General features: G+C 42.7%; 1 protein-coding gene across 2 annotated transcripts in view; it reads left to right on the top strand.

Annotated features, from left to right (window-relative positions):
- arb2a (ARB2 cotranscriptional regulator A) overlaps positions 1 to 13,439 on the top strand; it is a 184,978-nt gene that overhangs the window by 21,407 nt on the left and 150,132 nt on the right. For both annotated transcript variants that reach the window (XM_088630684.1, XM_088630683.1), the window contains exons 5-6: positions 8,430 to 8,495; positions 9,924 to 10,115. In XM_088630684.1, the coding sequence (XP_088486810.1) occupies positions 8,430 to 8,495; positions 9,924 to 10,115 (258 nt within the window). The remainder of the gene's footprint in view (positions 1 to 8,429; positions 8,496 to 9,923; positions 10,116 to 13,439) is intronic.

The following is a 13,439-nucleotide window of genomic DNA, read 5'->3' as shown; positions in this document are numbered from 1 at the left end:
CATTAACATACTAGAGTAAAATATCTTTAACTTGTGGCTGCATCTTTCCTAAACAGGATGAATATTTCGAGCAGAACTGATATATAAAGAACAGAAGAGCAGGTGACCATTTCGGTTTAAAGAGCATGCTTGGCATGCATGCTCACTGAGTTAATATATAGAATGGCTTGTCAGGAGCATGCTTTGGCAGCTCAGAGTAGATCGTAAGTTACTTCTCTCTCTAATTTTGTGAAGAACAGAATTTGAGTCTGATCAATAGGGGAGGATATAAACCTCATGGATTGTTGGAGTTTCAAGCCAGTAAACTTGGTGACACAGTATGTACATGTTTTTGCAGAACAACAAAAGTTGTTTTCAGGCCAATATATTTTAGATTCTTAGAATCTGAAATTGCTGATGCAATTGCATATCAGTGTAGAATCTTTAGTTTCATGATTACACAAGTTTGTTTCTTGGAATCTTTTTGCATTAATGTAGAGAAAGCCTTGCGGTGTTTAGAACAATTTGTATCCTTGACGTGTCAGGCTAGAAGTTCTTTGAATGAGGAAATAATGATTGCTCTTCTTGGACTGTATGATAGGTGTGCCTTTTCATTTCCATTCCAGAGCCATGGCTAAGAAGCCATGTGAGCTGGCAAGTAATACAAAAAAAATTGTTTCTCCATTTTAATTTTTGTTTTGATTTTACATTGTTGATGCTGTCTTGGTACAAACAGAGCACAACTACTAGTGAAGCTGAACAAAGCATTGTTGTTAGAAAGACACAAAATGGGGGGAAAAAAAAGAACTCACACCCCAAAATTACTGAGGTGCAAATTTGGGAAAAACGCAACATAAAGAGAAGAGTCATCTGGACGCACACTCTATCCCAAAATAAATTTTCTTAAAATTTAGTTTGAAAGAAACAAACACAAAAAACATTGACAGTATGTATTGTGTAGTTTCTGTTAGTGCTGCACTGATTCAATGACAAGTAAACAATCAAATTTTTCGGCATCGTTTTTCGCTCAGCCGAGCTTGCGATCGGTAGAAGGATTTCTGTCGCCTGGCAAATAGCTGAACTTATGCGCTGGCTGAGCTTAAAATCGGAATGTCCTGTCCAGTTCCTCTGTCCGTCGCCTGAGTGAATAGCACTAGACGTCAAGCAGTTTACCAGTTTACTACAGTAGTTCAGAAGCAATGTCCTGGTTTCAATGAGTTGTTTAATTTGCAAGCCTGCTCATGGCGTGCTTCATTTCTGTTATTTTTAATCACTTCACATACTTTTAAACTTCCCATAAGCCAATCCTGTGTTCCAGTTATCAACACTAAAACTGCAGATTCGCAGACAAGGTCCCAGCCGGCTTTACATCTCAGCCACTGCGTGTTCGGCCTTCATCAGTGTTAACAGGCCAGGGTGATCACCAATCACAAAGCCCCACTTACCTTGTATTTCAGTTTTAGCAAGGGAAACTTTTCTCCAGATTGTGATCTCGTGTAGACTCTGTGACTGCTTATGACAAATTAAAGGGGTCTGGTAAATAAACACCATAAACGAAGAGCCCTGAGTATTTAGGACAAGAATTGAGGCCCAGTCCATTGGGCTGTAGCAAAGATATATCTGCTGTTTGTGCGAGGGTACTGCAGCGTCAGCTTCACATGCCAGTTTGTTGTGTTGTCATCTTCAATGTTCGTTTTCCCGCAGGATTTAATACGGCAAACAGTGCAGTAGTTACCTGACAAATAATAACGCTAAAACAGTAGTCGCTCCATGCCATCATGATTGCAGCGCGCGCTCTGATTGAATAACGCGGGTGTTCTGTGAAGCTCGGAGTGTACGGTTCACCCCTAATGCAATTTCAACGTCAACCCTAAGGGGAGCTGGTGCGAACGGAACAGCACTGTAATGCGCGCCTCGCTTTTCAGTCAGGCCGCCTGAAGTTGCCGGCGTCAGGTGTGCCACGAGTGTTGGCGGAAACGTGCCCGAGCTGGGTCTCGGTGGGGGAGAGGATGTGATCTGCATGTCCTCTGAGGCCAGGGTGAGGAGAGAGGGGGTTCATCAGTGACATGACAGTGCTTGCAGGGCTCATAGATAGTGTCATTATCACTGTAAGTGATATTTCTTATACATAGGTGACGAGTGTCTGATCGAATCCAGATGGAAGTATATTAGCCTGTTAATAAATGAAGGTTTTTTTTTTTATGCATCTGCGGAGTGACAATACTGAGAATATTTTAATGAAGTAGGAGCTGGCCAGATGGCTGTTTTTTTTTTTTGACGATTGACATTATGCTTCACAAACGTTTATGTTGGGTCTTATTTCTCTTCCGCTCCTGGAGCTGTCGTCCTGGACAGGCGTGTCGGCATGCAGAGGCCTGTGCTGGGCGCTAGTGCAGGCAGAGGGGTGACCCTGGTGGACTTGCTTTTCCACTGTACAGCACCTTGCTGGGCGGTTAAGCGTCTTATTTTCACGAACCTGTTCTGTTTCAGAAACGCGAGCCTAGGGGGTTCGCCAGCATCCCTCGCATTCTCTTGAACTACGTTTAAGAAACAACAAGCGCCGCCTTGTTGTGTGAACTCTTGAAGCCAGTGTCTGTCGGGGAACCCGGGACCGGTGTCCTTACAGAGCCTGCAGCCCGGTCGTCAGGCTGGTGCCACGTGGTGGAAATGTCGATCTCGGCTGCGGAAACAAAACAAATAACGGGAAACAAAAACATTTCATCCTCATGGGAAGGATTAATTTATAACAAAACAACTGATTCGGCATAATCCATGCGGGAATGTTTTGTACTTCATTAATGTGGGCATGAAGGATTAAATCTGCTTCCAGTAAGCAGGCATGACAGGAGTGGAAATTTAATCTTAGGGCTATGTAACTTTTTGTGCTGGTAGAACTCCTGAATTAAGAGCCTGTCTGCAATGAGAGTTCAGTGGTTTGGGAATCTCGGCATGCCCAATAACTGTCCAGATGTTTTGGCTAGAATTATAATGATTATTTTACATTTTATGAAATCCTTATATAGTCCAACATGAAGAATTGTTCATTGACCACTTTGACCTATAGAAGAAGAACATTTTGGGATAAAATGTATTTTATGATAGCATGCACATATAATGAATACTTTAACCAATTGTTTCTCTGTTCTATTGTATTGCTTATGCTCATGAAAATTGTTTAGTTGAACAGAAATAAAATAACAGGATCTCCCTAACCTACTATAGTTACTATTGCAAATAAAGTACACACCATTTTCTACTTCTGTGCTGATCATTGTCTTTGTTTAGTGGTTTAACAGGGCTGCTACCCAACAATCATTGCACATCAGGGTAGCATAAAAGCAGAATACATAATAACTCCACAGTGCTATTTTCTACCTCCTTGTCTTGTTGTATTTTGTGATGGAATTGTCTCTATTGTTACTGTACAGAATATTGATCTTTCAAATCAGTTCACTCTCGTCACTCCACAAACTTGTTACATCTTAGGATGTTGCCACAATAGTTATTCTGTATGGGACTATTGATACATACCTGTATTGAAGGCTTGCGTTTTTTTTCCCTACTTTGTCCCAAGACACCTTTCTCAACTAAAGAAGACTCTGCACAATAAAATTAGGCTCGATCAGAAATCAGCAGAAGTTGAGTGTGGTAATGATTGAATTGAATATCTCAAAGTTGTTCTGCACATTGACAGTTGGACGTCTGATACTTGGAAGAGTGCAGAGCCTCACCCATGCTTCAGTCATGTTGAGTTTGGCCTTGAATGTATTTTCTAAAAGTGGCGTCTTCACATTAAAGGGCTGTGTTAGTGTTTGTGTTCGTGGTAAGTGTTGTTTTTTAATAACTGCTTTCAATAGAGAAAGGGAAAGAAAGATGCCTTTCTTTGTGAAGTCCAGACGACAAGCTGTTCTTAGAGGTACTTGCCCTGTAATGTTAAGGCACACAACAGTGTTACATGTGAAAATAATTGTTCTTTTATGAAGACTTCTGACAATGAAAAAGTTGTCTTTGCTCTGGAATTGCCTGGTTCTCTTTAAATTTAGTTTTATGATTTATGTTTGAAATTCCATTTAGCCCACTCATTACCAAATAATGACTTCAAGAAAAAGAGCATTTTCCACTATATTAGATCTATTGCTATAAACAGAAGCCGTTTCTGACCACACTGAGAATGTTACGGTGTATGTTATCTCTTCCCATTGGCTTTAAAGAGAAGTCAGAAAGTGAAGACGGGACAGCTTTCTGTCTTGATTTATCACGAGCCTCCTTTTCCGAAACACCAGCAGAAAAAAAGAGACATCAATGTGCTTTAAAATTGAATTATCCAACTGCCAACTTCTAAGGTAGTACCTAAGGTGGTCATTATGGACCCATTAAGTGGTACGCGTGTCAGGCTTTCAGTGAAAAATGCGGAGTTTTCATCAGCGCGGAGTGAACCGACTGGCTGCATACAGGCAGAACATCAAAGCTAATGGGAATACCTGTTAAGTGAATGTGCTTTGTTCCTCTGTGTGACGGTCTTTTTTTAAAAAGAAATAACAATGCGTTCTGTTTTAATTTACATCCGTGTTATGTGAGCCTTTTAAATAAACATTTTTTTTTCCTCGCTGTTTTTGTAAGGGGGATTTTCTTCCAGTTTTAAAATTGAATTCCTTTCTTGGTGGCGCCGTTTTTCTAATCCAAAAGCCCCTCACTTTTGTAAACTGCTTTGATCTGCCGTAGCTCATCCTTCGTGGGCTAAGTGTGTTTGGAAGAAGGGTGTCTGTAGTTAGAACTGCCCACCTTCTTGTGCCTGTTTGAGATCCGGTGCAGACGAACACTCCTGGCAGAACTGATTGCAGAGGGCCCTGATGAAGTTCGTCTCAAGCTCACTGTGAGCGCGCGCCCGATAAGGTGCGCTTTAATTAATCGCTCGTCTATAGGCTGGCCGTGTTAAGGCCAAGGCTCCGGTAACCTTGCGCCTGGCAGATGTCCTTATCGTCTCAAGTGCAGGCCCCCGGCCAGGCACCGCGTGGGAGGTCTCGATCTGCTCTTGTCCTACCTGCTGCTTGAAGAAGACGCTCTGCTGAGGTTCGCAAACGGGTCTGACCTCTGACCTCCTGCTCCTCGCCGAGACCCCCCTAGAGCAGCACGAGTTGCTTATTTCCCAGAAGGGAGGCCGGCGGTATGGAGGGATCGTGCTGTCCCACGCTTTTGCTCATCCTTAGACATTTCAGTGGGCCCCCTTCCCATCTCTGATGTTTCCAGACTTGACAGACTCGTGTGTTTCCCTTAATCCTCCCCTTAGCTCTTCAGCTGTGGTCCTCGTGTGGCCGAGGATGCTGGGATGTTGCGTGGTAGGAGCTACATGAGTGCCTGTAGGTATTTTTTGTTAATATTGGTACATACAGCGTGTATCATTTTACAAAGAGGTCTGCAAAGTGGAATCCTTTCTAAGGCTCAGTAGGGTTCATCAATATTCATTAAACTCCCAAAAGATAGCGAATGGGTTGAATTTCTGAGAGGCTGGCGTGGGGAGCCTTCTTCAGGTGTGGCGCCTGACACCTGGGAAAACGTGCAAAGGCTGAAAAGCTGAAACGCTGCATTGTTTCTCAGTTCCATAATTTATACTGCCATGAATTAAAAGATCCAATAAACTAAATGAGCTGGGGAGAGTTTCAAGAGAGGGTGACTGTGAGAGTGTGTGCTTTTGCACTACGTTTACATGAGTATCCTTCCACCTCGTGCAAATTTGCATAACTGCAAAAATCCCGGCACTTTGCTGTTGAAACCAGCAGTGTAATCCTCACTAAGTTAATTAATTTATATTAAAGGTCAGCTTGGGTGATTTCCTTAAATACAGCGTTGCTGTGCCAGTTTCATAGTTCACAAGTAAACTGTCATGTTACTCACAAAAATGGTTTTTCAGGATTGTTACCTGGAGGCCTTTAATTATCAACAAAATAATAAGGCAATATTAATTACGTGACAGACTGGCTTACTAATTATGTCGATATGCTACATGGAACCCATGAAGCATGAGTGACTTTTTAAAGATTTATTTATTTTTATTTTCGCATGCCAGCATTTCTCTCTTCCACATTGTGGGAGGTCTTTGGCTCACCGTGAAGTCATGGAGTGACTCTGTGTTTTGCCTAATGTTTCAGCCGAAGGTGCGTTTTGTTACTAGATTCAAATGGAGGAAGTATTTTTTTTGTATTATTTGGGGTTAGCAGCAGGCATGCCAAGAACATTTTTTCTCAGTGTAAAGACACCTGCATGTGAAAGTCAGAGTTTAATTCTTTAATAATATTTGGGTTTCAGATTTTTTTTTGTTTTATTGATGACATTGGTAGAAATGGCAGTAATTGATTACTGTTATAATAAATATGCTAATACTTATTTTTCTGTTATTTTATTGCTTCTTTTATTATCTTTTTCTTCCACTATTTTTTTTACTATGAATTAATATTATACAGAGTTAAACAGTCATAGTGAAACCAGGGTGATATACAGTATGTGTATATCAAGAAAACATGAGCCATAGACTCCCTCATCGCCGGTCCCTCATTTCCTGGTCTTTGGGACTTCTCCGAGTGAAAACGTGTCGTGGTGCGCCAGTGATGGCGTGGTCCGTGTGTGTTCCCAGGATATCGTATACTGTGTGTGATGCCCATATTCCATACAGTATGTTAGGGATGAACAGTATGAAAGGCTGGTCGCTCTGGAGCCATCCACTGAGGCCCATTTCATCCGAACCTTCGGCACGTTTAGATGTGGATCTTCAGAACTATCAGGACTGTCTTAAAATGCCTCTGTTAGCATGTCCCCAGGAAGTCCCTGTATGGGACTGAATCCCAATTTTCTGGCTGATTACTTGCGTGAAAGAACTTGTGCACAAAGTATAACAAAGAGTTTTTCCCGTGTTGTTGAGTGACAGGTTGACACACTAAAAGCAGCACACACACCACCCCCCTCGCACCCCTATCTGATGATATTTCTTCCACCTGAGGCTCTGAGCAAATAATGTAGCACAAATGAAATTTCCTGCAGGGTTTATTGATATCATTAAACACAGGCATATTGTGTTTCAGAATCATTTAGTCTTCATCAGCGACGCTGACATTTAGTAAATTAGGTGGAGTTAAATGGAACATATATATATATATCTTTGAAGCATTCTTTGTGTTTCCTGAACTAGTTAAATTATAACTAAAAAAATGTTATTTCATTTAATCTTTTTGACTCCCCCGATTGCAGGCATGAGCAAATGTCACATCCCGCGTTATTTATTCTTACAGGATTTGTCTCTCCTGCAGACCACACACACAATTTTTTGGTTGCGTTTTTAAAGCCTTTGCTTCCTGGAACCGAATCGGGCAGCTTCATTTCAGTTGTGATTTCAAGAGTGTTACCTGATTTGGAATAAATCTGGCTTGGCAGCCGTGTGAAGTTCAAACAATTTTAAATAATTTTGTGTGGGGCTGCGGTCTCAGAAACCTGGGCTGGATCAGGCTGCTGTGCAGTGGGGTTCTCGTCTGTGCAGTGTGTAATATAGGGCAGGAGAGGGGTGTGTCACTCCCCGCAGGTGCTGTGGATGTATCAGTGTTTTTAAAGCTTTCAAAAGGGCACAAATGTACATTTTAAGCCTCTTACTGTTTCTTCCCGTCTTATCGCTGGGATAGTTTTTATGATTCAGCACAATGCCGACTAACAGAGGATTCACTGACACTTCATTAAACTGTGCTTTCATTAGAGTGCTCCATGTGAGTACTGTTCCCACACCATTGTGCAACTTTATAACTAATGGAAATAATTTAATGCTCCAATAGCAAGGGGGCTGTAGTACACAGAGTCCCGTAGACATTTCAGAGCCCTCAAACCTCATGGGGCATTCCCAGATTGCTTTAAAATAATTGGAGTCCAGTGACCGAAGCATGTATCAGAGTAAACTACTCTGAACGCTACAGCTTAGAGGTTATTTGTAAGTGATATGAAAACATTGGTGTCATAAAAGAATCAGCTCTTTTATCTCAGCTGTTGGCTTCCTTGTCTTCATGCTGCCTTTACTCCAAAGGCAGTCAATAAAGCAGTAAGTTTTCTGCTGGCAAAAAAAAGAAAGTTGTCGATGCCATTGAACCATAAAACTTCTGCCCTGAGGGTAAAATTACACTGTATACATGTTCCTCGCATACAGCTTTGGGGATAAACATATCTTCCATCAGCTCATGGCTTGTAGCAAAGATTTGCTCCTTTTGTTGACAATTCCCTTGCAGTTTGCTGCTGCACTTGCAACAAGAGAATTCAGGAAACCCCCATTATTTCTCAGATACAAGATGCCTTGAGACTGTATTTCTGTCTGTAGATTGCATGTATCATTACCATGGCAATTTCCAGTTTTCTTTCAGTGCCCTTTTACTTTTAAAAAAATCTCTAACTAGGATGTCCCCCCCCCCCCCTGTGTCTTGCAGATCGTCACCCAGTACGTCTATGAGCTGCTGGAGAAAGAGTGCAACATGACTAAGGAAATCCTTCCTGTGAGTACTGTTTAAAAAAGGCACGTTTCGTTTCGGATTACTCCATTGAATCATGAGGGAATAGACGTCCATGTATTAGCTGTGGGGTGGGAGGCCGGGACAGACTGCAACCTCCTAAATAAGGATTCAGGTTTTCCCTTTTCTGAAATTAAACACTCATTCATGTCCCCGCATTCGTTTGCTTGTGCTAGCTTTCGTGGGGCGCACACTAGCCCGGGCCCGGCTAGCCGTTCCTCTTTCCATACACACACTAACACAGCCGTGCTTTACTCCTCCTCAGTTAGTTACAGAATTACCCGCTCTGAAGTGGCCTGGCTCACCGTTCTGCTCTGTCACTGTGTGAGTGAAGAGGGCTGTACGTTTGCGTTGAAAACAAAGTCCTTGCAGGTAATGATGGGATGTTGCTGCAGGGATACCCAGGCATAAGGCAGCCAGGGGAATCTGGTCAGCAGTAACACTGAACACATTTAATCCGGGCTTGCCTGAACTGTACAGCTCCACTGCTCGGATGCTTCTGAATCCACTTTATTTTAATAACTTCATATGAACTCTCAAGGCAGACCGTTGATGATGTAGTTATCTTCTTTGAGGGAGAGATAGCTAGCAAGAAGCAATTGATTATGTAATCAAGCTTGAGGAAATTCCAAATTCATAAAATGTCTTTTCTGACTTCGTAATTAGTTTGTGCATAGGGAGCTTTGCTTTGTAGTAAGGGTTTCTTTCCTTCAGCAGTAAGCTAACAGGCATCACTCTGGTCACAGACAGAAGAGGCTTTATGCTAAGGAGGTGCACAGGATTAAGATGAAGATATCTCTTACCCGTGTCAGATACTTGTCAGAAAAGTGAACTATAAAAAAACAACCTCGATAAACGTTTCCCTGAGGTTTGTGTACAATGTAAACAATATTAAAAACATTGACAACGGCCATGGTGAAGCTGCCGGAGTGCAGTATGTCCTATATGGCAGGGATGTTTGACCTGTAAAGCCCCAATCCAACAGGTTTTTTAGATCACCGTTTTCTTAAGATACAGTATGGAACAAATCCATTCTGATCAATTAAACAGGTAACTTGTATTATTAATTTATTAAGATATCATTTAGGAGTAGGGCTCTTCAGGGCCAGGGGTGACCTATAAGACTAACGGGACCTCTGCTATAGGCCACATGAAGAAACCCCTTGTTTTGTTGTTTTCAAATAAGACAAATTTCACCTATACATTTTCATGCACATCAACTGTGTGAATTTGAACTAAACCCAGACTGTCCTTTGAAACATAGACTTGGTCAATCTGTGTCCAATCTGTGTCAAGGCGGGTAATTGGAGTTTTCTAAAGACACTGTACATAACATTCTGTATTTTCTCGCGAGGCCCCAGACGGGCCTGTGGACTCTGAGGTGCCTTTCTCCTTGCCCTGCGGCTGTTTCAGGTGGACGCCACCGCGGAGGAGCCGAAGAGCTTCATCTTCCTGAGCCGGGACGCGCTGAGCAACCCGGACCGGCTGCTGGTGCTGATCCAGGGCAGCGGGGTGGTGAGGGCGGGGCAGTGGTCCCGCAGGCTCATCATCAACGAGGACCTGGACAGCGGCACCCAGATCCCGTTCATCAGGAGAGCTGTGGAGGTGAGGCGGCTGTCAGTGTCGAGGCAAGCGCAGGTTATTAGTGTGCCTTCTGCCTCAGTGAGCGTGCTGCCTTCAGCGGCTCACGGATATGCAAACAGACTCTCCCCGCTCTGCCCGATAGGTACATGTGTGCAGTCACACTCTGGAGAGGAAAGAAAGCTCCCCGCAGGAAACTTTCAGCACTAGTTTGCGACAGGAAAGCTTGTTAAGCCAAGCTGTGTCAAAAAGAAAACAGTCGCGGAAAACAAAGAGTGTACTTCCCAAGTCAGAATTCTTGCAGAGCCTGGGCAGTATGCTCCAGTTAAATAGGTGATTTTGTGAAGGTTTATGTGCTGAACAGCTACTTATTTTTCTTGAGGCCTTGCTGCTCTTGACTTCTTTATTAATGATTTATTCATATTGTGATCAAGACGATGTGTGTGACGTGCAGAGTTACAGAAAAATCCATAGCCACAAGGATTAGGACTGTGTTCTTTCACTTTACTAGTGGCAAAATCTTTTTAAGTGCTGAGCACGTTTATGTCAGCATTCAGTCCTCTTCATTATCTGTCGGTTCGTATTCAGATTGTGTCTTTCATTTGTGTAATAGGAAGCTGTGCCTAACATTTTGTATAAGACATAAATCAGGTCACACCTACAGGGCTTTTATGAGGTTGTGCTTTTAAAGAGGTTAAAAGATGAGCTACTTAAAACAAGTCAAGTGAGGTGAGCAGAATGGCCTCTTCTTGTTTCATTTCCTAATGTTCTTAAATTTCAGTGCATTGTAAGGTTCCCTCTTGTGCTGTATTGGATTTTAACAACTGTATGATCTATACATTGAATGTACTGTATTTCTAATATACATATACAGCATACAGATCTGTATGTTGAATTTATATCTTAATCAATATGAACCTAGCTAGTAATGCTATTCGAGTCGTGTAAAAGGTTCATCGGTCATTGATCCCGGAGCCATGGGATTCCCAACGTGAATCCGAGACGGAGACCGAATTGTGGGTGTTGCACATTGATTCCAGCGTCATTTCAGCACGAACGCTGAATATCGCTTTGCGTCTTATAGCTAATGCCTCTCCATTAAGGTATCTTAAGCCGCATGGTGGGGTCAAGGTGGGGTTTTGGGAGAGAATTCAAAGCAGGGCAGCGGTGTAGGAGTCTGCATGTTCTCCTCCTCTCGTGACCATTTGATTTGAATCTGGTAGCTCGAGTAGCAGAATCAAAACCTGAAGACGGACCTGTCTTTGTGTGTGTGTGTGCGCGCTCTGCAAGAGACTGGTGTCCTTGCACTCATTGTCTCACCATGACTGTGTATTGCACTCAGCATTGATTGAAAACGCAGCAATGAAAGCAGATTCTGCACCTGCCTGCATCTGCTTGTGAGCTCAATATACTCGTCCATCCTTTTCTCTTTAGAAGTCTTCAAGACTGATTTCCCTGTGTTTGTAAATGTGATCCCCACTCACTGATGTGGTTGCTGCTCTGGTGTGAGATGGCATCAGTGCCTGTGAAGATGTGCTGTGGGTTTCAGGGAGGCCCGTTTCTGAAGCCGCGCTCTGTTCTCCCACTCAGAAGAGTTCGCAGCACACTCCTGTATTCTGGTAAACAACATTTATATAACCTACCAGTTGTTCTGACAAGTAACTGTAAGGCTGTGCAATCCCTCGTGATTGGACTGGTTGACTGTTGTGAGAGGCTGTGATCTTTTTAAATAAAATCTGTAGATTTAGCTCCAGGCCTGGCCTCGGGTTTGCAAGATAATCTCGCTGTATTTGTGATTATTATTGCTCCTAAATAACAGCATGCATTCTAGCTCTTAAAACATTTGGAAATGATCCCAGAATTACCCCCCGCAGGAATTAGTTACTGGGTTGGGATAAGCCTGTGATGGTATGAGTTTTTCTGAAGGGAACATCATCTGGAAGTCGCTGTTGTGTATATTCTCAGAGGAGACTTTGAAAGTTTTTTTTGTTGTTGTTGTTGTGGTTCTGTTCTGTATTTGTGTGTGTCTGTCTTCTTGGGCACTGGATCAAGAATGCCTATAACGCAGTCCGGAAGACGGCTTTGCAGTGTTGGGTTTTGCTCCCAGTGACCAATGATGTAATTGGTCAGTTCTGCCATCTCTCCAGGTCTTTACAAGGGGATGCATTGCAAGGACCTGTGAGTCCTGCAGGAACTGGCTCAGGTTGGAAAAAACATTGATCAATATCAATAATGAATTTTGTCTCTCTTATCTTGGCTAAGGACCTCAGAGAGTTCTGTTGCTTTGTGCAACACCTTAACTCTCACGAACTGCTTGCTGTGAATGGAAAACTAAGGGCAGTTTGGAGAGAGGAGGTGTTCTGCTATGAGCCACAGGTCCTCCAGGACTGGACTCCTCTCTCTCCCTGACTGGGTTTCTAGTCCACAAAGCTGAGGGTGTCCAGAGGTAATCTCGCTGGCTGTGCTCTCAGCTTCATGGGCTTCCTTTTTTCCAAGTGCGTTTGCAGAAACGACCTCTGAGTTATATTTAGAATGTTAGCAGGCATTTCCATGAAAAATAGTGACTACTGGTTCAGGTTAATTTTGTGTGTCTATTCTAAAAAACTGAGCTGGTGCATAATGAATCCAGCAGCCTTGTGTCCCCTGAGCTTCTGATTTAATGGATTACAATTCAAATATGTTTGGATTTTGTCTTTACTGAGTGAAATGAACCACTGAGGAACACATTTTAACAAGTCAGCTGTCATACTCTGCTCTTCGAGCTCCTGTCAGCTGAGAGGAGCCCGTGCCAGTTTTCTGTTTTCTGAAGTATTTATTTCCTGACATTTGCAGAGTGCAAGTAAACTCGGCACAGAAGCTGTGTCCTTACAGTAAGTACGTTGATCTGTGATTTTATGTGAGCATCAGTGTAATTGCATTTGAAAAGTGGCAAATCCTCCCCTCCACCCATAATCTCTTTTTTGGAAACAGTAATGGGACTTATGAATTCTCCCATGGTTTGTTGGGTTACAACTGTAAATACTTGTACAGTTTTCTGGAAACTTGGTGCAGTAACAGTGGTTTAGTGCTTTCTAAATTCACAGTGACCTTGGCAAGCAGAGAACTGTCGCATTTGCAGACTTTCGACCAACAGTTTTGGGTACTGTTTTGGGCATGATAAAAGCAGGTCAGACCTGCAGCAATTAACATGCTTAAGTTCACACTTAGAAAAAGGCTGTAGAACACCCACTTAACAAAAATAAACAACTAACCTGAGAGATGTCGCCATTGAATGATACCATCTTGACTTACAATGCAGTAAAGCTGGGAGTGGATCACAGTGAGCAAAGACAGCTGGATTGCTTTTGA

This window comes from Lepisosteus platostomus, chromosome 4 (genome assembly GCF_059453375.1).
Source record: "Lepisosteus platostomus isolate fLepPlt1 chromosome 4, fLepPlt1.hap1, whole genome shotgun sequence".
NCBI lineage: Eukaryota > Metazoa > Chordata > Actinopteri > Semionotiformes > Lepisosteidae > Lepisosteus > Lepisosteus platostomus.
This window is presented reverse-complemented; position numbering and strand designations above follow the sequence as displayed.